At 44.0% G+C, this 24,985-nt stretch overlaps 1 protein-coding gene across 1 annotated transcript in view; it reads left to right on the top strand.

The window, feature by feature from the left end:
• Positions 1–10,427: 10,427 nt before the first annotated feature.
• The window catches only part of spred2b (sprouty related EVH1 domain containing 2b), a 129,802-nt gene continuing 115,244 nt past the window's right edge, over positions 10,428–24,985 (top strand). The window contains exons 1-2 of the mRNA XM_059986162.1: positions 10,428–12,525; positions 12,928–13,277. Of these exons, the coding sequence (XP_059842145.1) occupies positions 13,252–13,277 (26 nt within the window). The 5' untranslated portion in view covers positions 10,428–12,525; positions 12,928–13,251. The remainder of the gene's footprint in view (positions 12,526–12,927; positions 13,278–24,985) is intronic.

Below are 24,985 nucleotides of genomic sequence, written 5' to 3'. Positions count from 1 at the left end.
AATCAAACAGTTTAGTTTCTGGTTTTTACTTTCAATCTTTCATTTTCACTCACATTTCCCCAATGCATTAGATCAACAGAGCACAAATTCAACAACCACAAAATCACAGATATCTGGATTTCCCGTTTCATTACAACAGATGTTAGGCAAGTAATATTTCTTAAAAGAACTTGTCAATAGGTGCCAACTATAAATAGTTCTGTGTGACCGGTACAGGCTGCTCTAACCACAGAGTGATCACCCTGCTGTACACTGCATACTGCTGTGAATTCATGTGCTTTCTGGACATTTAATTTAAGTGACACAGCACTACAGTTGTGTTTTAATGTTTGCCTTTCAAAACAAATATCCATTTTCACAACTGCACTTCAGTTCTTTTGCTGAATAAAGATTACACAAAACTCATTTGACAAGCATTTCTACAGATGAATGCTGCAGGAGTGTGTTTTGCAATTACACATTCTCAACAACACCTCCCCCCCCCCCCTCACCGCCCCAGCCCCCACTGCATTCCCCTGACACTCATCACTGCCTGGCCAGGTTCTGCTCCAGCTCCATCTGCAAGATTGCAGATGACACAACTATAGTGGGCTGAATCTCAAATAACATTGAGTCAGAGTACAGGAAGGAGATAGAAACCGGTGGCCTGATGTCATGGCAACAATCTTTCCCTCTATGATAGGCAAAGCAAAAGAAACTTCGGGAAGAGGCATTGTGCACATCAACTATGCTGAGGTCCAGAGGGTTGAAAATTTCCGGTTCCTAGGAGTGACCAATAGCCTGTCTTGATCCAAACGTATTAACACCATGGTCGGGCAAGTACACCAGCACCTCTGCTTCCTCAGAAAGTTGAAGAAATTTCGCACATCCCCTTTGACACTCACTAATTTTTATCAATGCACATAGAAATAATACGTCACAGCTTGGTATGGTAACTGCTCTACCCATGATCGCAAAATAATTTTCAGAACTGTGGACACAGCTCAGCACATCACTGAAGCCTCGTTGAATGCTGTCTACACATCTTATTGCCTTGGTAAATCAGCCAGCATTATCAAAGACCCCTCCCACCCCAGACATTTTCTCTCTCCATCCTCCCATTGGGCAAAAAAGACAGATGTCTGACCAGGCTCAAGGACAACTTTAATCCTGCTGTGTTAACACTATTGAGCAGTCTCCTTGTACAATAAGATGGACCTCACAATCTACCTCTTTACTGCCTTGTCTGCCTGCACTGCACTCTCTGTGACTGTAATACTATCAGTACTCTATCATTGTTTATCTTTTACTACCTCAACATACTGTTGTAGTAAAGTTATCTGTATAGATGGCATTCAATATAATTTTTTTGCACTGTACCTCAGTAGATGTGACAACAATAAAACCACTTATACCTTATTTATAATTGAAGCCCTGCCTGGTTTCCTTGGCTGCACAAGTCTAAGGAAGACACACTCAGTTTCCACCAAACCCAGGAGATTGAGACGGCTTTCCAACCCCAAACCCCGGGTTGTGTGGACGCTGTGTAATTTGCTGCCCTGTTACACCTTAGTACCAAGAAATAACAGACAGCACGCTGCATACGAGTAAAGGCATTATATTTATGAATCTTAACTAAGGGGTTAGAAAACAAAGAAAAAGAAACTAAAAGGGCACAAGTTGGAGCTCAACTCTTCCAAAAGTCACACATATTCACTGATCCTCAGTAGACTGTGGCACCTTGCTCCATCCAGGTCAAATCCTACCATTGGTTCTCTCCAGCGTCCTCTCTTCATCTCTCACCCACCGAACAAAGGACACAGCTCACACCGGTGTAAGGCACACAACACAAAAACCCACTCACATTCTAAAGAATCTGTCATCTCTAACCATAACCCAAACACTACAGGAAGACAATTACATTAACAGCAAAATGCTTCCCAGGGCGTTACAGAATTTATTTACAATTTCTTTGAAGGGTCACAGCTTGTCTCTGTCTGAATATGTATTTACAAAATTTGTACGTCTCCCTTCATATTGTGAAACACATCCAAAAGGAATTTGAGAAGCCTCTTGAAAACAAGGAATTTTTGAAAAACCTGTCTGTTCCCGTCTACATCCCAAAGCACCTTAGAGCCAGTGAAGTAATGTTATAATAACCAAATATTTCCCTACAACAGTGGTGTTTCCTCCTTTATAACAAGAGCTACATTTCAAAAGTACTAGAGTAAACTGAAATCACTTTAGGGCGCTTTGAAAGAGTTGTGAAAGGCTTTGTGTAAATGAAAATCATTCTTTGTTTATTTTAATGAACATTTAACTTTTTTTCTTATGTATTCTCTAATCTTTGACGTGATTAGCTATTTGTAAACAATTAAGTGCAGAAAAGAAACACAGCTGACGACCAGTGGCCGATTACCCCCATGCCTGTTCCCCAAGTTCACCGCCCCTCCCACCTACACATGTAGGGGTAATTTTACTGTAGCTAGTTAACACAACAATCAGCACAGCTTTGGGATGTGGTGGGGGGGGGGGGAACTGAAGGACCCAGCGGAACTCACGTAGCACCTGGGGTTGGGGTGAACTCAGACCATCTGTTTTGCGTTGAAGTTTCACGAAGGCAAAACATTGGCTGAGATAGCGAGGAGATTCTTCAGCTGCTCTTTGAAATAATCCCACGGGATTTTCGTTTTTAAAAAGAACATCCACCTAAGAGAGCCGACTGGTCTGGGTTTCATGCCTCCGCTCAAATACAGTAACTAACAGTGAGCAGACTCACAACTCTCCTTCAGTGTTAGCCTACATTATGCTCCAGTTCAGACAGTAATGACAAGAACATTAACTCATTACCAGAAAGAGAAATAGTACACTTTCAATGCATTCTACAGCAAGTTGACCATATGAAAGAGATGCAAGTAAAATCCTTTTTCTTACGTTGGGTTGAAAGACAAATAAACATCGTCATGAATCATTTGGGTTTTTTCATTGCTCCATATCAGTGTAATTCTATGCAGAATTAGCATGACACTAACTTCTCGTTATTGTTTTACTGGCTGGTCAATTTATTTTAACACCAGATCAATAGCTTATAGATATTACGGAATCATCGGATGCAGGGCTAGTGTAGGAAAGTGGCTCTGAAGTGGAAGCTCCCAAATCTATTTCTTATGAGCACCGGTTCTAATGAAGCACAGGGATTTAATGATGGGTGCTCACCATGTACAGGATTGTACTTAACAGCCACCTTTTGAGGAATCAAAATTATTTGATAAATTGAATGAACTGTAATCATTAAAATAAAATAACTGCCACCTTCAGCAATATCAGTGCATATTTAATCAGGAACTTGATACGACATCACTCATTAACTATTTTGAAATAGATTGCAAATTATTTTCTGTGACTATGCTGCAAGTATACTGCTCTTGTAAAGAATATAAAGAACAACGGTGTCAAGGTGGAGTTTATTGTCATATGTGCAGGTATGTGTATTTATAGATGCAATGAAAAACTTACCTGCTGCAGTAACAACATAGGTGCTTAACATCAGATATGCAACATTCACAAGAAAGACAAATTAACAATTACAGAAACTATATTTTTGAAAAAACAGGATTAGTACAAAGAACAAGTCCACTGTAGTTCAGAGTATTGCTGTACTGAGGTAGTGACTGGGGTTGTGCAGTTCAGTTCAGGAGTTAATAGCTGAAGGGAACCTGGTGGTGTGGAACTTCAGGCTGCTGTACCTCCTGTCCAATAGTGGCTGTATGGAGGTAATACTGTCCAGACGATGGGATCTTCGATGACAAATGTTGTCAATTTGAGGTAGCGCCTCATGCAGGTACCCACCAATGGTGAGGTAGATAGGGTCTGTAGTGATCTGGGCTGAACCTACTATTCTCACACATTTAACTTGCTGTAAGAGACCATAATGCAACCAGTCAGGACATTTTCCCCTGTATATCTGTAGCAGCTTGTTAGAGTGTTCAGTGACACACTGAACCTCCTTAACCTTCTAAGAAAGGTGCAGACATCAATGTGCTCTTGACAGATCAACTGGTACTTTAACACCTCGGAATTTCCAGTTGCTAACCCTTCTCCTTCTCCTTCCTGAAGTCAACAAACAATTCATCAGTTTCACTGATCTTTGCAGTGGCACCATTCATCCAGATCTTCTATTTCACTCCTGTACATCATATTCATCGTTAGTTTCCAATTTACACGTTTAGATGCATTTGTGTAGAGCACACTTGAACTTCCAGTTCTCCAAACTTTTCATTTGAGATTGTTGCTGCTTTATCCTTATTCTCAGAGAGGATGAGTTGGAAGACCAACAGGTTGAGGTCACGGATTTAGTGAGCACTTGGCAGAATAATCAAGGAGAGTAAATGCAATACTTTGTGCCATTGGTGCACACAGCAGCTGTATTACACTCGCAGTGCACCAAATGAAAGCTTCAGGTGCTGGACAATGTGTCAATAAAGTCGATTGCCTGCTTTGCTTTCTTAAATGCTGCTGGATTTACATTCATCAAGGCGAGTGGGGGTTTTTACATCACACTCCTGACGTGCTTTGTAGAGGTTAGAAAGTCTTTGGCAAGTCAGAAAGCAAGTTACACACCACACAACATTCACCATCTTGCCAATTGTTTTTGCCAGCCTAGCTCACTCCAGTCAATGTTAATGTTAATATTCAAGGATAATATCACCAAATCCCCCGGGGGACTTAGTGATATTGCGCTTAAATATTAACAATTTAGACTCTCTTGTTGAAAATAATTGGCTGTGACAGCACCTCAAAAACCCACAACCTGCACACCTCCAAGGACAAGAGCAGGAACTGAATGGGAACACTCCAAGTTTCATGACATCCTGATGTGAAAGTGAATTGTTATCCCAGTTCTTGCCTAGACGATGATACTCACAGGTATAGGGTGCCTCACTTTGACAGTCACTAACGAAGCAACTGAGATGCTGTGCCAAGGACTCTGTCCTACTGAGTTCCTGCAATAATGTCCTAATAACCTCCAACAGCCAAAACCATCTTTTAAAAGGCATTATCCCTTCCGGGGAGAGCTGTCCCCTTAATTCCAATTGCCACAAGGGGTCAAATGCCTTGATGCTAAAAACAACTCTCACCTCTTGTCTATATATACGCCTGTAGATCAACCTCTGGAGCCAAGCAGTAGTAACAAAACCCAAACTATACGACAGTGATCACATCTTGCCATCTTTCTGCCACTTCATAAAACTGACTGGTCAATATGCTAATGGACGACAACAGACAAACTGCATTATGCCAGATTGGATTTGTTGGGCTATTTGTTGTTGAGGGTATGTTGGACAATGTTCTACATTGTCAAGTGAATGCCAGTGTTATAAATTTACTAGACCACTTTAGTTACCATTGTGACCAATCTTCAAAACCAGAGTTAGGATGTTATCTGATCCCATAGCAGCTCTCTGCCACTTCTTGGCATCATGCTGAAAACAAAAATCACATGTCTGAGGAATGGGCACTTTAAGAGAATAACCAGAGATGAATCAACCAATCAGCCTCTCCAACTGAAGAAAACTGCAACACTTTAGCCTCAACTACAAAAGCAATATATTGTGCATGTATCGATTTTTCTGCACAATCAACTTTCAAATTAAGCCACAATAAACTCGCTACACTAAAATAAAATCATGAGCTTTTATTGCATTTGCAGTAAGTTAGGGTTACCACTAGCCCAGATCTACACGGGATCGATCTACGGCGGTGGCTGCTGAACAGGCAATTGGCCTTTTCAGAGCATTGCTGCCTCTTATAAATTCTGGCATCTTTAATCCCAATTACTTCATGGTGCAAGATCTTCTTTTCTTTTAGTAACCAACATGATTCTCATCTTCATGCAACCCAAGAAGCACAGGTACAAACTGTAAATTGGGAAGCCAGATTTAGCAAGCTCAATCACAAAAGATAACCCCTAGCTTCCAGCTACCCGTCACATTAATCCACCATCCCAATCCTGACACTTCTGTGTTACAGCATTCCAACAAAGCTCAGTGTATCTCTCTTCCAGCTGGCATGTTCCACCCTCTAAAGTAAATATTCAAATCAACTGCTTTGGATAACCAGTCTTTCCCGTTTGTATCAGAATTCAACAGTGATGATAAGCGTTCACCAACCCACAGCATTAACTCCATGTTTCTCTCTCCAGAGGTGCTGCCTGACCTGCTGAGTATTTCCAGCATTCTCTATCGTGTCAGACTTCCAGCAATTGCAGTGTTTTATATTTTACATTCCCGACATTATTTAATTCTCTCTCCCTTACATTCATTCATCTTATCCTGTTTAAGCCACTGGGCAGAACAGTTGTGATTAACATATCGCTGGCAACACCATCACCACTTATATCAGTCAGTCTGTCTTGATCTCCGCCCCACCACGTCAATGCCCTTTACAAGAACTGCCAGCCAGCCACAAGTGCAGTTTAAAACTTATTTGAATACCAGTATTTCCTCGTCCTGGTGAATGAGGAAACCAAAAGATCAGCTCTTCTCCCCTTTCCACAGAAATTAGGCCTGACCTGCTGAGTATTTCCAGCTCTATTTTTATTCAGAAACTTGCAGTTTTAGTGTCTTTGGTCACTTCCAAAGGCCTCTGAAGTATACCGCTCTTCAGTGGAAGTAAGATTATTGCCGCAATTAAAAAATATGAAAGTGAAAGAAAACCCTGTAAACAACAGTAATCTTGCTCGTCTTGATTCTGTATTCCACAGAAGTTGACCCAAAATTCCAGATGGAAGAGCTACTCCCTCACAACTGTTACTGCTTACCCACTCGTTTCAGCAGCTCTGGAAAGGCACACGCTGAATGCCATCAGGATGACATACAAACTTAAAAGAGGTGTAAGTGTGACTGCTTGAGTTTCATTTCCTCCCGTGGTTCGGTGCCTTCCCCCCACACATCATATGGTGCTAAGAAACGATTCCTCTTTCAGCATGTGGAAAAAATTCAGAGCTGTGAAACCTACAACACAGTCATGCCAAAATACATTGGAGCTGACAAATAATTGTTACCTATTCCCACCCCCCACCCTCCGCAGCCATTCCTGGAAGTCACAGATAACATTGGAAGGTTGGACAAATCCGTATATTCACTGAAATTTTAAAAAAAAGTTAAGGGACGAGTTAATCAAGGTGTGAAGAGAGCTGACTGTAGGCTGTGGCTGGAGGGTTACAGTCCAGACATCACAAATCAGAGGATGCCTATCTAATGTAAAGGGTGGGAGTAGATCCGATCTCTCTTTTAAAAGTGACAGTGTATCTAGGCCAAAGGAAAGCACATGTATGGTAGATGTCCGTGGGGGAATGCTGCCGACTGGCACATTCTCGGCTGCAGGAGTACGTGCTGAGGGACGCACTCAAACTCAGTGCAACCACCGCAAGGGCCCGGTGGGGAAGGACCACAGTCTAGGGTCCTTCTCCCGTGGGAGTTGAGGGGTGCGGGGGTGGGGGTATACCCCCGAATGTAAATATGAAAGAACAATGTGCCACGTGGGTGGCAAAACATTAGAACTTTGAAAATGTAAAGACAGTAATGGTACCAACTGTAAAGAATTGAAAGTCTTTGAATGGTTATTGTATATAATTTTATTTTGGAATAAAGTATATTTTGTTTAAAAAATGTGTATTTAAGTCACATGATCCTACTGAGTGGAAGAATTGATTTGATGGGCTGAATGCTACTGTTGTCACTCAACATGGAAAAGATCACTGGACCACCCCATCTGCGCCAACCATTTACACAAACCCATTTTATTTGCCTCTTGCATCCCCATCAAAACTCTGCCATTTTCCCACCACCCACCAACGCTAGCCAAATAAACCACTGATCAACACACCTTTCTTCTCATTCCGTGTCAGATCAGATCAAACTCAGCAACAGCCTGCCAGTGAAAAGCCTTGTCCATTAATTCAAGGCATTTTTCCACCAGCTGGAGAGGGGGGGGGGCAGTGGGGAGGTAGCAATAAAAACAGGGGGAGCAGAAAGATTGGGATGTGGGGAGGTAAAGGCAGGGCACAGTGACAGAGGGGTGCATTGTCCAGTGGGCTTACATGCACGTTCTCTCAGCTGCCAGATGTCCAGGCTGGCAGCATGGACCCACTTTGCAAAAGAAGGATTATTTCTTAATATCAGATCTTTTTATTAAAGGGGCACCCCTAACTTTGCATTTAAAGAGAGAATGCAATTGTTGCATGGGGAAATTTGCTGCCTTTTCTACATTGCCAGATGCTTCCTGAAAATGTCCCCAATTTCAGTAGGAAGTAACCTGGCCGATGGGGCTAGAGATGGCATGGTCTCAGGATGTCAGCAGCTCCAGCTACCATGCTTTGTCTGCCTGGCATGTTGCAGGTGCACCTCACTAACCACAGGCGCCTACGTGCACACAGCTACTGACTCGTAAATACTAACTGTAAATACCTGCATACCTTGGCCTTAAAATATAGTTATAGTAAAGATATTGCACAACTCAAATTACATTCAGTCTAAGATTAGAACACAGTCTTCATGGGATATTGTAATTTATAGGGTGTCAGCATTTCACTCCAGCTGGACAGATGCCCTCAAATTCAGAACCACTGTCACTCACCTACAAGAACACATGAGCTGGCCATAGGTTCTCTGAAATCTCTTTCATTGATCAATTGATTTACGCCAGAACTAATTTTGTCTTCAGTTGCATTTGTCAGTACCCAATACCCTTGCCTTGCGGTTGTTCAAAAAGTCTGCCATGCTTGGCTTTGAATGGCTCAGCGCCCACCGGTCTCTCCGTATTAGAGCAGGGTAATGATTCATGGCTCTTCAGCTCTGTCTAAAGTGGGGGCTCACCAGTTCTGAGACTATGTCTGCTGGATCCAGATACCCTATGGGGAAACATCCTTTTGCACCTGCCCTGTCAAGTACCCTCAGAATCTTACATGCCAATAAGTTTAGGACCAGCTACCTTTCTTCATTTGGCTGCTCAGTAGAGAGCCTTGCACCCAAAGAGGAAGCTATTAGACCTATCATGTCCCACAATATTTCTTTGAGGTGCCCAATTTAATCTTACACCCTCACCACTTTCAAATTAGTCATCGCTAGTACTATTTGAAAGTCCCTGTGGAATCTGGTCCCACAGTATTTTGGATAGCGCACTGCAGAAGAACTCCAAGAGTGGGAGAACCACCAAGTCCCTGATCATCAGAAACCTGGGTGTCACCTTCAACCAGAAACTCAACTGAGCAACCAGCCAGATAACTACAAAAGTTTGCAGGAGGAAGTCAGAAACCAGCTACCTCCTGCCATGGGGACCCTTCATTACCATGCACAAGGCTCAAGCCAGGAGCTTCATTCAAGTTAAAAGTCTTCCTGTCAGGAAGAGTGCCGCAGCAACAACACTTGAAAGACTCGCTGCCATCCGAGAGAAGGCAGCCTGATTTACTGGATTGCAGCAACCTCCCTCAACACAGGCACACGGGGGCTGCAGCGTGCACCATCTACAAAACGAACAGGGATTTCTTTTCCAGCCTGTGCCTGGGCATCTCCCAAACTCTACCACCAAGGACAAGGGTAGCAGGTACAGTACTTTCAAACTCCAACAAACATCTGCAGGTTCTACTCCATGTTGCACGCTACCCTACCTTGGAAATAGGCTGTTGGATCCAATCCTGGAACTCTGTCATTAACAGCACTATGGGAGGGATAACTTCATCAAAAGGACTGCAACATTTCAAGGTAGCAGCCCAGTCCTTGGCAACTCAAGGACAATTATGAATAATTAAAGGAAACTTTGTAAAAATCCTAAAATCATAAAATAAAAAACATTTTAAATATACATTTCCCATTGTTATAAGTTTAGAAAACTTCATATACTACTGAAGAATACAGTGGACCTACTTTGCACACTACCTCATCTCTCTGCTGTTCACACAGAGGCCAGTGTGCAAGATGCTCGCCCCTTCACTGCTGGAACACACATCCTCCAGACATCAGGAAATTGACATTGAATAATCTTGAGACTACCATATTGTCAGTGATTAGTGGTCCAGACCTTAAATCAATTGCAAAATCTAATCCTGACGAATTTGAATATAGCATCAATCTAAAAACTCACACATACTTCCTCAAATCATTTCTCCTGCATTTGAAGTTCTGAGAGATAGTGAAGTTACTCTGAAATCTTGCCCATTTCCATTTTCTGAAGTAGGGTAGATAACTGTAGATTTAGCCTTTGAGAAACCTCTCCAGTCTCTTGCTGGCTAGCAGTTCAATTAGGAAAATTGTACTTAATCAATTTGTGAATTGTCATTTTTCATTACATATCTATTGAATGTACTTTGTTGAACAATTCAGAGTATTTTATGACAAATACAAAATGCTTTTAAAATAAATACACTTCTTTCTGAGTTTTTCTGACTACAGGTCACCAAGGTAGCAAACAGGTCCTCTAGTTTCAAAACAGATGTTCATCAGTTAATTTTGTCCACATCAGAAAATACACAAAGATCACATGCTAAAGTTGCTGCACCTCCACAGCACTGTGATGAATGACATCGAAAGGACATAATACTGATAAGAAATAACAATTAGTGCTCATGAAAAGAAACAGAGGAAACTAGCTCTGTTATTTGTGGGAACAAATGTACATGGATCGGATTTCCAAATTAAATAAAACCATGGGAGTTTGTTCATATGGTGTCCATAAGTCAAGTATTCATAATCAGGGAATGGTCTAGACTTCCAAACCTTTAAGATATTTTCCTTCTCTAGTCTCCTGTAACCAGCCAAAAAATTTGTTCATCCACAAAAGGTGGATTGCCAAAGATTCTATTTCCTTCCCCACCCACCATTCAAGCCATTTTACATATTGTTCAATCCTTTCTTTTGCTTTCTACACCTACAACATTAATTTCTTCACTTAGCACTTGCTTCATTCTCATCAGCCACTATTCTTCACCACATCACAACTATTTTCTTCCTTCCCTCTCCAATTTAACCAGGCAATTAATGTCATTCCAGACATGTTAATTCTGACAAAATTTCATCCATCTAACTCAGTTCTCCTTTCCACAAATGTAGCTTGACCTTCTGGATATACTCAGCGATCTTCTCAGCGTTTATCCTAAATTCTAGTTCTCAGTAACCAAGAAATATACATTATTGCCCTTCATATTTCACCCCACCATTATGTAACCCCTCATTAGATTCACAAGTATATCCAGCAGTTCAAAGAGCAAAATTAAACTAATGATTAACCTTAACTGTCACCACATAAGGCTTTATCTCTTCCGGGCACATTCCAATATACCAAAGTTGTTCACTGTGCACAATTAAAGATTACCCCAATACAAAAATGCATTTACTGCCAATAACTGATGGCTCTGGGCGGCACCCCATTTCAGGAGCTATGACGTTAGGCAGAGGAACACGTCATACAATTTCCACGGGCTTCCACAGCCTCGCTATTCTATTCTGTGCATTACGAAGAAACTGTAATTATGTAAAATTGCTAAATCATAACCTATAGTACCTGATATCAAAGTTAATATGTTGCACACATTTCCTAATCCAGTTAAACTGGTCACCGCTATTACACTGGAAATAATTTACTAAAGCACTTAATTGTCTGGAAAATGCGTTGGAGGGTCACGAAAAACACCATTTTCCGATTTAACTCTCCTCCCCGCCCCGTCGTCGAGTAAGTGTTTAAGGTTTAAACTCGGTTCTCAACTTCTCTGGGATTGGGATCAGAGTTGAATCAGCTGCAAGATGGAAGCCAGGAATAACGATGCATCGCACAAGGAAGAGGAATTCACAAATCTGGCTCATCTGAGAAAGTTCAGTGTATTGAATCCAGGCTGTTTTAAAAACGTATCGTCACGTCAGTTTTTAAGCGTACTTCTCCGATTACAAATTAGTTTTTTTTATAAGGGTCTCAAAGGCTGCTTTCTTTTCTGTTGCTCCAGCAATTCAAATAGTTATCGAGAGGAGGCGCCAGATCCCATTTTCCCAGCCGTGGAGTGCGTTGCACTAACTTTGAAACACTCCGTGTACTACTTTTTAAAAATAAGTACTTCCCCCGAAATGGGACGAGTAGAGTAAAATTGGATTGAGTTTTAATGTTAAATATAGTTGCTAATAAGTTAAGGTGCGTGAAATTGAAAAGAGATGAAACTTCGTTCCTTTCGGTTCCAGACACTTGTATCACATTTGTTTTTTAAAAAAAATCTCCCGCAGGACATCATGTGATTTCCCAACAGAGAAAAAAATTCCAGCAATCTCTTCAAGAAAGGCCTTTTCGAAAATGTAGCAGCAATTTAGCAGCTTGGCTTGAAAGAGAAGTGTACAGTCTGCGCGTAAATATGCACATTTTATTTTGTTTTCCCATCAAAATCTTTACCATCTTTTCCTTCTGCATGCAAACGAGAGCCTCCCAATCTCATCCCTTTGAGAAATAGCAGCCAACCTTGATGCTTGAGATTTCCGTTTACCTGATTACAATCACATCCGATTTGGTGGGGTGAGTATCAATGCGCCAACCCCAAGTCCTCTTTGGAAAAGCTTCACATTTTTTTCCAAAAAAAGAAATAAATATAATGGGGGGGGGTGTAAAAATTCTAAGGGAGTAGTTACGCCAACTACTAAGTGTAACATTTGCCTTCTGCAAAAGCAGAAAACGGTCTTGCAGCTCTCGCCCATCCAGGTGCAATGCAATGCAAGAGTTTTTGTGAATGGGAAGCGAAGGGCCGCTCGCCCGGCACTCTTTGCTTGCAGCGCAGGCAACGCCGTCCCAGCCGAAGTGCTACTTGTGACGGTGATGTCATTGCTTCCGCCCTGCTTCCTTTTTGGAGAATCCAAAATGGAGTAAGATGGGCTTTTGAAAACACAGGGAGTGTTTTATTTTTCTCTCTCCTCTCCCTAGTATTATTTGCAACAGCAGTGGCAGCGGCAGCTTTGAGCGCGGTTTGCAGTTTGCAGAAGCATCCAGCTCCGGCCCCCGCATCGGCTTCATGTGCAGAGAGCAGCGGTTCGCAGGCGGCGCTGCCCCGGGGAAAGACGGCAGGAGCCCGGAGCCAGCGGAGATAATGTGACTGTACTAGCGGGGAGCAGAGCGAGCAGGGGCTGGAGGGGCAGAGGAGGAGGAGGAGGGGCAAATACCCCGCCACCACGAATTAACAACTTTTCAACTCGAGCAGCAAGATAGAAGAATGAAGTTTGGAGAAATGTCCGCGACGGCTCAACAAAAATGACCGAGCAATCGCATCCAGATCAGTGAGTACTGTAGTTGTAGCGTCGGGGCGCCCGGCACCAAACCCCTCTTCCCCCACCTCGGACGCCTAACACCTTCCGTCTCTACCCGAACCTCCTTTTCTTGCAAGTTGAGAGGGAATTTATGCCATCGATTCCTGTCTGGAAAGGGGGTGGGAGAGATTTTCATTAAAGCACAGAGACGAGGAGAAACAGGAGGCGCTAACATCGAACTATGTCAATTCGTGTGAGGGGGATGGGCTGCCTGTGAATGGGGGGGTGAGAGAGGGGACGGGCTGCCTGTGAATGGGGGGGTGAGAGAGGGGACGGGCTGCCTGTGAATGGGGGGGTGAGAGAGGGGACGGGCTGCCTGTGAATGGGGGGGTGAGAGGGGATGGGCTGCCTGTGAATGGGGGGGGGGTGAGAGAGGGGACGGGCTGCCTGTGAATGGGGGGTGAGAGAGGGGACGGGCTGCCTGTGAATGGGGGGGTGAGAGAGGGGACGGGCTGACTGTGAATGGGGGGGTGAGAGAGGGGACGGGCTGCCTGTGAATTGGGGGGGTGAGAGGGGATGGGCTGCCTGTGAATGGGGGGGTGAGAGAGGGGACGGGCTGCCTGTGAATGGGGGGGTGAGAGAGGGGACGGGCTGCCTGTGAATGGGGGGGTGAGAGAGGGGACGGGCTGCCTGTGAATGGGGGGTGAGAGAGGGGACGGGCTGCCTGTGAATGGGGGGGTGAGAGGGGATGGGCTGCCTGTGAATGGGGGGGTGAGAGAGGGGACGGGCTGCCTGTGAATGGGGGGGTGAGAGGGGATGGGCTGCCTGTGAATGGGGGGGGTGAGAGAGGGGACGGGCTGCCTGTGAATGGGGGGTGAGAGAGGGGACGGGCTGCCTGTGAATGGGGGGGTGAGAGAGGGGACGGGCTGCCTGTGAATGGGGGGGTGAGAGAGGGGACGGGCTGCCTGTGAATGGGGGGGTGAGAGAGGGGACGGGCTGCCTGTGAATGGGGGGGTGAGAGGGGATGGGCTGCCTGTGAATGGGGGGGTGAGAGAGGGGACGGGCTGCCTGTGAATGGGGGGGTGAGAGAGGGGACGGGCTGCCTGTGAATGGGGGGTGAGAGAGGGGACGGGCTGCCTGTGAATGGGGGTGAGAGAGAGGGGACGGGCTGCCTGTGAATGGGGGGTGAGAGAGGGGACGGGCTGCCTGTGAATGGGGGGGGTGAGAGGGGATGGGCTGCCTGTGAATGGGGGGGTGAGAGAGGGGACGGGCTGCCTGTGAATGGGGGGGTGAGAGAGGGGACGGGCTGCCTGTGAATGGGGGGTGAGAGAGGGGACGGGCTGCCTGTGAATGGGGGTGAGAGAGAGGGGACGGGCTGCCTGTGAATGGGGGGTGAGAGAGGGGACGGGCTGCCTGTGAATGGGGGGGTGAGAGAGGGGACGGGCTGCCTGTGAATGGGGGGGGTGAGAGAGGGGACGGGCTGCCTGTGAATGGGGGGTGAGAGAGGGGACGGGCTGCCTGTGAATGGGGGGGGGTGAGAGAGGGGACGGGCTGCCTGTGAATGGGGGGTGAGAGAGGGGACGGGCTGTCTGTGAATGGGGGGGGGTGAGAGGGGACGGGCTGCCTGTGAATGGGGGGGGGGGTGAGAGAGGGGACGGGCTGCCTGTGAATGGGGGGGTGAGAGAGGGGTCGGGCTGCCTGTGAATGGGGGGGTGAGAATGGGGATGGGCTGCCTGTGAATGGGGGTGAGAATGGGGATGGGTTGCCTGTGAATGGGGTTGAGAGAGGGTGGATGGGCTGTAAATGGGGGTGAGGGGATGGGGTGGGGGGAATGGCTGTGAATGGGGTGAGAGAGGGGACGGGCTGCCTGTGAATGGGGGGTGAGAGAGGGGACGGGCTGTCTGTGAATGGGGGGGGGTGAGAGAGGGGACGGGCTGCCTGTGAATGGGGGGGGGTGAGAGAGGGGACGGGCTGCCTGTGAATGGGGGGGTGAGAGAGGGGTCGGGCTGCCTGTGAATGGGGGGGTGAGAATGGGGATGGGCTGCCTGTGAATGGGGGTGAGAATGGGGATGGGTTGCCTGTGAATGGGGTTGAGAGAGGGTGGATGGGCTGTAAATGGGGGTGAGGGGATGGGGTGGGGGGAATGGCTGTGAATGGGGTGAGAGAGGGGTCGGGCTGCCTGTGAATGGGGAGGTGAGAGAGGGGTCGGGCTGCCTGTGAATGGGGAGGTGAGAGAGGGGTCGGGCTGCCTGTGAATGGGGGGGGGTGAGAGACGGGGATGGGCTGCCTGTGAATGGGGGTGAGAGAGAGGGGATGGGCTGCCTGTGAATGGGGGTGAGAGAGAGGGGATGGGCTGCCTGTGAATGGGGGGGGGTGAGAATGGGGATGGGTTGCCTGCGAATGGGGGGTGAGGGGGCAGATGGGCTGCGAATGGGGGGTGAGGGGGCAGATGGGCTGTGAATGGGGGGTGAGGGGGCGGATGGGCTGCGAATGGGAATGGGTTACATGTGAATGGGGTTGAGAGAGGGCCGCTGGGCTGTGAATGGGGGTGAAGGTGGGATGGGCTGTGAATGGGGGATGAGAGGGGTGGATGGGGGTGAGGGGGTGGATGGGGTGGGTGAGAGGGGGTGGATGAGCTGTGAATGGGGTGGTTGGGGGGATGGGCTGCAAACGGTGAGGAGAGAGGGGGATGGTCTGTGAGGGGTGGGGAGAACAGGAGGGTGGGGTTAGCTGTGTTGAGGAGAGGTTGTCAAGATGGAGTTAGTGACTGGATTCTGTGGAAGGCTGCATGTGCTTTTGGAGGTTTGAGGTAGGGTAGGCGTATTGGGTCGTGCTGGTTTGAGAGCAAAAAGGAATCTGGAGCGGGCGGACAGCTGTGTGCATCGTTATGGAAGAGGTGGCTGGGGTCGTTTAATGGAGGGGAGATGGTGGAGGTAGGATTTTGAGAGGTTGTGTCTGGGAAAGATAGCAAAGTGAGGATTTATGAGTTTAGAGACTGGGAATTGTAGAGGTGATGCAATCACAAACGACAAGATCTGCAGATAGTGGTGAAGGCCCAGGGGGATCCAGAGGGTGGGTGGAATACTGTTTGGGGGGGGGGGGAAGATACAGATTATGGACCGGGAAGTGTGAGTTGGGAGATGAATCAAAACAAATGCTGTGAGGGTGGGGAGAGTTTCTAGAGAGAATCTGGTTTTGGGGGAGAATGAATGCTAGAGTGTGATGAGGGAAAGGGTGAAATGAGAGAGGTTTGAAGGTGAGACCTTTATTTTGGGTGGAGCACGGAGAGGAGGGAAATGGCTCTCCGTCTCTTGTGGCTAAAACAATGCAAAGTGGTTCGTTTCTGCCTCCTCCCCAGGCACGGAAAGGGAATGGGGGTGGGTGGGGCTGTGATAAGAATGTGTGTGGTGGTGTGGACATGTCGGAGGGGGGTGTTGTGTACTTCTGCGTCGACGAGAGTTCAGCTGCACTGTCTGCCCTGGTTGTGGAATAAATCGGCTGATGATTGTCACATGATCGGCCATTCATAAACACTGTAACCTTCAGGCCCCATTCATGACTACCTGACACAGTTGCAACTGTAACCAGTGGAGATCCCATTAAGTGAGAAAAAAAGACACATCAGTTAACAAATAACAAGTCTGCGTTTGTTTGCCTGATCTCGATTTTTTTTCGTTGTGACTAGTGAAGCAAGATCATACTTGTTTTTTTTATTTTCGCCGCGTTTTGATAATAAAACGAGAGGATATCTCACTTGCAAAGTTTTAAATGCTTGATTCATGTACAGCAAAGTTTCATTTGATGAAAATTGTGGTAAAATTACTGCTGCTTTAATGTTTTTATTTGATAGCAAAAATATTGATTGGTACAATAGTTTTTATGGATGTCCAAGGGAGACAGTTTTTCTATATAAAAAGTGTATTAAATGCTTTTGGAAGGAATGTTGGAAGAGCTGTATCCTTAAGTCCCAATGTCTCTAAATGAAACATTTTTATTCACTGTAAAAGCACATTTTCAAAAATGTCATTATTTTTAATAGCCTGAAATTCACAGCAAATGTAAACATGCAGGTGTGTGGTATCATGTTCATCACATTGCCGTTCTCTGGTTGTAACCTAGTTCCATCCTTGCTGTGAAGGGGCAGGCTGATGTTTAAAAAAGAAACTTGGTCTGCAAGTTTGTTGTGGTTCAGGAAGTCTAAACCCTTTTGTAAAAGTTGTCATTGTCAAATCTTGGCAAAAAAAAGGCCAGGATCAAAGGGAAATTGGTGCTTTTGTGCTGATTCAAGCTGCATTGGATGTTCAAGTTTATTGTCATTCAACCGTACACTTTCATATCACCAGATGAAACAATGTTCTTCCGGACCAAGGTGCATGGCTCAGTGGGTGTATAAGTCCCACGCATAAAGTAATCTAAGCACCAGTAAAGCAATTGATAAGGTGCATATACATTACCAGTTTAATAAAACATTACGCCACTGCAGCTTCATGCGGGGTGGCGGCAGGGTGTTCAGAAGTCTCACAGCCTGGAGGAAAAAGCTGTTTCCCATTCTAACAGTTCTTGTGCTCATGCTGTGGTACCTCCTGCCTGATAGCTGGGGGGGGGGGGGTCAAAGAGACTTTTGGACGGATGGAAAGGACCACTGACAATACCAGGAGCCCCGAGTATGCACCATGCTCCTGATAAATGTATATAACAGGTGGAAGGGAGACCACGATGATCCTCTTTGTAGGGACTTGCAGTCGGGTGCCTTGCAAATCCCGTACCGAACAGTGACGCCGCAGGTTAGGGCACACTTGGTGCTCCTGTAAAAATTGGTTAAAATGGTGGTGGAAGCCTCAATCTCCTCGGGAAAATGCTGTGTTTCCTTGATGGTCAGGGTGAGACTATCTGTTACGTGCACCCCCAGAAACTTGGTGCTCCTCACTCCGCAAAGGAGCAGTGTGTGCGTCACCTTGCTATTCATGCCTGTGACCCAGCTGAGAAGACTGTGCGGAGACTGCGGACTGAATTGATTGATCTCTTGGATACCGAGTGCAAGTTCAACTGTTCCTCATTGCCCCTGCCCAGTGTTTTTTTAAGTAATATTTTTAATGAAAAGCAAAGCTTAAAGTGGCAAAGCACTCCCAAGTGTCTTCAAAATGTTGACATGTAGTTTCACTTGGGAAACAGAATTTTATCATCGTATATCCAGTTCCAAAATTAATATGCTCATACTATAATTCACAGACAAGAACTTTCACATCACCGTACTAATTCTCCCAATGATGGTACCATTTCCACTTTGTGTTTTTTGAAGTGCATGTTACATTGGATCATTCTCAGTAAGTGCAACGACATGACATTTTGGCTGAAAATCATTCTCTCTTTCAAATTTAGCAAATTATGAAAGGAATTATAATATTCAGCCAGAACATTTCCCAAGTGCATCCATGTTATTTTATCCAAACTGTTTTCAGATAATAGGGAGCTTTAATAATTTGGTCATTTCATAGAGTTAGTTTGAGCAAAAGTTATTGTAAAAGTAGTTCTATCTCTGATTTTTGGGCAAGCTATTTCATATTTAAATATGGGCAGCAGAATGAATTTGATAACATTCAAAAGGTTCTATATTTGCAAATGAGAATGGTGCATGTTTTCCCCGAAAGTTGGACTCAGAATTTTAAATGTATCCACAATGTCTCCTTGATAAAACATTGATTGAAATATTGTATTTAGAGGTGGGGGCTTAAAAATTACACAAGACTAAATCTAAGTTATGTATTCATAGCTGAGCCTTATATTATTGAAGAGAAAAAGATACTGGAATTCAGATTAAGAACAGAATGCTGGAGCAACTTGGCTGGTTGAGCAACATCTATGGAAGCAAAAAGTACAAGTCCAAGTTTTGTGTTGTGATCCAGCATCCTGATGATTTTTTGACTTGAGTTCTTCCATCGTGTTTTTGTTCTAGTAGGGTGTCAAGCCAATACAAGAGGTCATCAGTTTAAGGTGATTGGGGGAAAGTTTTGAGGAGATGTCAGGGGTCTTTTATTTTTGCGCAGATGCACTTTTCGGGTTGGTGGTAGAAGCTAACATATAGGGACGTTTAAGATGCTTTAGATAGGCACATGAACGTAAGAAAAGAGAAGGGTTAAGGACAGTGTAGGAAGCTCGATTTGGATCGATTGCGGATTAGGTTTCTGTAGCTCAGTACAACATTGTGGGCTGAAGGGCCTGTACTGTTCTATCCTCACTGGTTGTGGCTTATGTTAACAAGAGGGAAGATAACGAGGTATACTGAGATTGTTGAGGATTAATGAATGCAATTTAGACAGCCAAACATCAGATAATGACTATGATTCTAGTGTCAATGGTGTTTTATAAAAATGCAGTTTTAAAAACCGTGCGTTAAAATTGGGGCTTGATTTAATGCTTGCAGATCTGAATCAGATTTAAGTGGAGGAGGAAAATGTTGGTTTCTCATGCAGCCTGGGGGAAGGTTGAAAGGGAGTCCCTGGTGTTTTTGGCATCTGACAACAGGAAGGTGTTAGTCATAAAATAGAAACAGGCTGTGTCTTACTCTGTTTCAGGTTTAGCTCTGCTAACTAAAGGGGGGGGGGGGGGGGGGAGTTGTGAAAGATAAACTTGTATATCTGCATGTATTTTTTTTAAATCAAATGGCTCCTTTTGCGAATCAGACTTCAACTATTTTTAATTTTTAAAAAAACTACGTTCTGTCCTTTTGGCACTAGAATCCAGTTACACTGTCTTAAGGAAAAATACTGGCAGTACTGGTCAGGTCAGGTGGTGTCTGTGCACCAGTTTTAAAAACTGATTTCAAAGGCCAATTTCTTAGTCAGCCAGTGTTACTGTAACTATTTGCTTGCTTCCATGTTCTGGTTCATAGGAATCTCCTGATGAGAGAGACCAGATAAGCCAGAAAAAAGTGACTCGAGTGAACCAGATTGTGTTTTCCCCCCCCCCCCTTTTCTTGTTAAATCTCTTTTCTATGTTACCTGTGCATCTTGACAAACAGGTGTACCCAAGCAGAATGGGCAATTCGTTGCTGCTAGTTATAAGTAGATAAAGGAATTTCAATAGAACTTTGGATAACTGGTGCAAATTTCCATCCTCTGACATATCTCTCAAGTGTGAATAGGTGTAGGGCCTTTCTTCTACTCCATTCAAGTAGATCATGGCTGGAAAACTTCCTTACTTCTCTATACTGTCACCATAATCCTTGGTTCCTTCATTCTGTTGAAAGCAATAAATGCACTTGACCACAACTTAAGTCACTCCATGAGAGGTAGTTCAAAGCTGACACATGGACACATTAGATGTTTTTACAAATTAGTAACCTGCTTCTCCATTCTCTGCGCTTAAATACAATTTTGATGTAAATAATGTAAACAGTGTCCTGATATGTTTGTAAAATCCAGAATCTATTTTTCTTGTAATAAAGCAAGGCACGAGATTTTCTCGAGTATGGAGCTGCTTTGGGCACTAGTTGCATGTTACCGTGTTGTTGGCGGACTGCCTGTTTGCATACGCTCAAGCTTTTGCCATCAGACTGAAGTTAATATCAACTTCTGTGAGGTATAGACTTGTATCTGAGCTGACTCTGCAGGCTGTATAAATGACCCAGCTGAGGTTGGTCATGATTTTGTCAGCTCTTATCACACAGATGTGAATGTGGAATTTGTGTGTGGGCAAAGTGTATGCCTCATTAAGATTGTTAAAGTATGAAAATTTAACCTAAAGTATGGTCAAAATATTCAAGCAAGCAACTTAAGTTTACATTGTGGGAGCAAAACACTGTCTAGTGTGCAGTTTGTTAGAATAAAGGAGAAACTGGCATTTGGGTTGCAGGGGAAGTAGCCTTAGCTGACAAGTAACTCTGTGGCTGTCAACTTCCTGCCCTTGTTGAAGAAAATCTTACCAAATCTGAGTGCCTTTTCCATTAAGAACGGTATCTGCCTGCCCCACCACCTCTATTGTGGGGGGAAAATACTTTAGAGCAAAGAAAAGGTTAATTTACAAGAGGGGGGGACATTTTGTGTAAAGCAACAAATTTAGTGTAATGTAGCGGAGAAACAAATGAGCAGTTGGCTAAATTACAAAAATCTGAGGTTGTCACAATGGACCACAAGTTTAATTCCTTTAGAGCTTCCTTGACTATTATTTTGGACTTTGGGAAAGTGCATTTCCCTGCTTTTGGGTTTATAAAGAATGCAAGTTGATACAGTAATGGAATAGACATATTGTCTCCAACAGTAAATCACATCACTGTAGTTGATTCCTGGTTCACTGTAGATCGCTACCTTCAAGGTTACAGATTTTACCCTTTTCTGCTACATCAATGTGAAAGTCTAGACGGAAGCTGAAAAGATGTTATCTGAATCTGTAATATTTGCAAAACTTGGGAAATGATTTTGGATGTTCTTTATGACTTCAGGTGAATATTGTCTATCCCTAATTTAAGATTCCCAGATCCCCTTTCGTTTAACATAATATGCCTTTTCCTGATTGTCAGAATTAAATTTGATTTAAGAGACTAATATTTACAGTAAATCATAGTTTGAAATGCCAGGTGCAGGCCAGTATCTTTACAGTCCTGTGGGTCTGCTTATTCTCGAGTGGAGTCACTGATCCTGTGGTGCAGAACTTTAAGGAATGCAGGTAGAAATTTGCCTGTTCTCTCCTTCCCCCCCCCCCCCCCCCCAAGCCTGCTAAACTCACCACGTCTCAAATTACGTGTAATCCCCAAAATAATGATTTCAGAAGTGAATTGCTTCAATCCAATGTTAACTGCCTCCACCATCATTTCAGGGAGGGCCATTCCACTGATTGGCCACTCCTTTAAGAGCACATACCTTTTGCCTCAAGGGAGGTACAGTTCCTTAAGCATGTTTTCCTGAGCCACGAGGCTTACAACTTTAAACAAGAGGCAATAAGCAGTGCAGTCAATCAGAATCTTCAAGGCATCATAGCTAAGGCTGCAAAGAAAAGTGGCAAGTTTGGCTGAAGGGTTGAGACCAGAGCTGAATGTGGGAATGAATAAGAAGTTTGTTTGTAACCCCATTTACAGCATAGAACATTTCTTTTCAGGAACTTAAATGAATAGTGTTTCCTTAATTGCATAGGTTTTCCATGGCCCTTATGACTTTTTAATCATTCTACAATTTGTTTAATGCGTCTATATTGAACACAAGCCAAGGCAGCCATTTCCTGTCTCTCCAGTAAAAGCCAGGAGCAATTTTTATTATGCTAAATTGCTTCCAAAATTTGAGTAGTTTGCTTATCTGAATCAGTATACTTTGGAAGTGTATGAATTGAGCAGCCCGCTTCAGGCTGTTTAAACGGATTCACTGGCTACACTGAGAGATGTTCTGTGGAGGCATAATTTAATAATAATTGCACAGGATGATTGACGGTTGAAGTTGTGGTGTGCTCTTGACCACGTGTTAGCTAAGTTATTTGCCCAAAGAATTCTGTGCCAAAGTAAATATGACTATGGAGCCCCCACCCCCGCCCCACTGCTTTGGGCAGCAACTTAGTACATACAACTTAGAACTTTTAGGAACTTAGTTTGGATGCGAAGGTAAGTTGCAAGAAGTTGACTTAAATAAGTAAATATTAAATGTTATCCTGAAGCTGTCTGTGTGAGTGTGGAAGTAATGAATTGAGTGACCTTGAAACTTAGTGGTTAAAATCATTAATTTCTGTCCTGCTTATGGACATTTAAGTAGCATTTCCTCCCTCGTACTTGTTTCAGAAATATAGTGTGCCTGTCTGGTTGATTTTTAGTGATACTAATTCTAGTGTTGCAGCTTTGGTTCCATTGAGTTCTCCAGCATCTGTATTACTGGCCATGGAAACAGAGTGATGCAAGCATGATTTATTGCTGTTTTCTGTGAAAGTCTGAGAATTTCCTTTTAGCATGCAGGATAGGTAGAGAGAGGCTTGAACTTCATCAAGAAATACTTCTCCCTAATTATAATTTGATTTAAGGTAGCCTTTCCAGAGATGGTTGAGGACTTGTTCATAAGTAACGCATTTGAGCAGAAAATTGTCCAGGATTACTAATTCAGTCGTGAGGTGAAGATTTGAACTATGCAGTTTTTCAGTTTGTAGTCTGTCCTGTATGTCGTGTGAATGCTGCATTCACCAGTGGGGCTGCATGATCTGCTTTTCCTGTGGATTCAGTATAACTGAAAATCAGCCATGGATCTTGCCTACATCGGATTACTGTGTGGGTTTAAATCCCACTCAAGACAATTTAACACAAAAATTCTTCAGTTGGAGTCCCACGTTGTCAGTGGTGGGTTTTTTTTACATATCCTTCATTATTTTAGGTAGATTTGCAAGATCCAGTTGCAATGATTCAAAGAAGAGCAAGTGTTATTTATGATGCTCTGGGTATTGCTTCTCTTTTAATCAATGTTACTGAAACAAAACTTTATCATTAGTTCTTGAGGCGTGAGGCAGTGCGTGGAGAAGTTTACACACTTAAGTCTGCAGTGGGTGGTAGCTGACTTGTCCAGGAGGGAAATGGCTTGGTCAGGTCAGAAGTAACTATGGGCAGTCTGGTGGACTGAAATTAATTTTAAGTCACAAAATGGATTTAAGTGTGCCTAAGGCAGATACTACAAAGGTGATTAAGCCCTTTGGTTGGATTGATTTAGTTGTTTTCTGGTTCCACTTCTGCTTGGCCTGCATGTGCTCCTGTCAGAGATTGGAATTGCCTGTTGCTTTCGAAAAACATCACCAACATTTTGAGTAGTGTTGGGCCAAGGATTCTCATGAGCAGCAACCTGGTGAAAATCTGTGACCCCTTCATTTCTGGCAAAGTTAATCAATCCTAGTGTAAACCAGGCAATGTAGTCTTTGTATGTCTTCTAGATTCCCAGTGCATAATGTCCGGTTGCGCTTTTTTTAAAAAAATGATGTCCTTTAAATTCGTGAACATTCTATGGGAATACAAAGTTATTGACACCAGCCAAGAAACTGCCTATGCAGTTTCAATAGCTAAAGTTGAACAAAACCTTGAAACTGATTGAATACAGTGGACATTAAGTCCAACTGCTGATGTCAATCCTGTTGAAATTCCACGAAAGAATGTAAAATCTTTGCTCGGAGTATGTTTGAGTTCTGTTTTCACTTTTAGAAACCAACTATTTCACAGAAGGAATTTGAGCACTGGGGGGTGGGTTGATGATGACTGTGTGGGATGGGTAGCTTCATTGTGAGAATGTAGGAATTTGGGATTTTCAGTCAAGAAATTGGGCAGTTGGGAATAGTTTTAAATTCCAATGGCATAATGAAAGAACGGGTTGAAACTCGAGAATTGTAATCTTGAGATTGATAGCTTGATGCTTTTCATGTGGTGAAGAAGTATAGAATTCCTATATAGATCAAAACACTCCATTTGTACATTATAACTTCAGATAAATAAATCAAGGAGGTACTGGGTCCATCAAGATGGAAAAGCTAAAATAGGTTTCATCAGACTGACTAACTTGAATTCTGCTTCATGCATTATATGCAGGTTGTCCATTTTCATTTTTCCTAAATCTGGAGCCCCCATGTTTGAGGAGCATTTGAGTGTATCATCATCATCTGGCTATGGTTAATATTTATCACAATGCGCCTGTTAATACAAAAATGATTGAAGTTGCACATACTTCAAATAGGGTTAAAATATCAGACCAAAAGCAGCACTGGAGAATAAAGTCCCTGAGTATGTTATAGCTAAT

Source organism: Hypanus sabinus, chromosome 12 (genome assembly GCF_030144855.1).
Source record: "Hypanus sabinus isolate sHypSab1 chromosome 12, sHypSab1.hap1, whole genome shotgun sequence".
In the NCBI taxonomy this organism is placed as follows: Eukaryota; Metazoa; Chordata; class Chondrichthyes; order Myliobatiformes; family Dasyatidae; genus Hypanus; species Hypanus sabinus.
The sequence above is the reverse complement of the archived record's forward strand: the minus strand, read 5'-3'. Positions and strand labels throughout refer to the sequence as shown.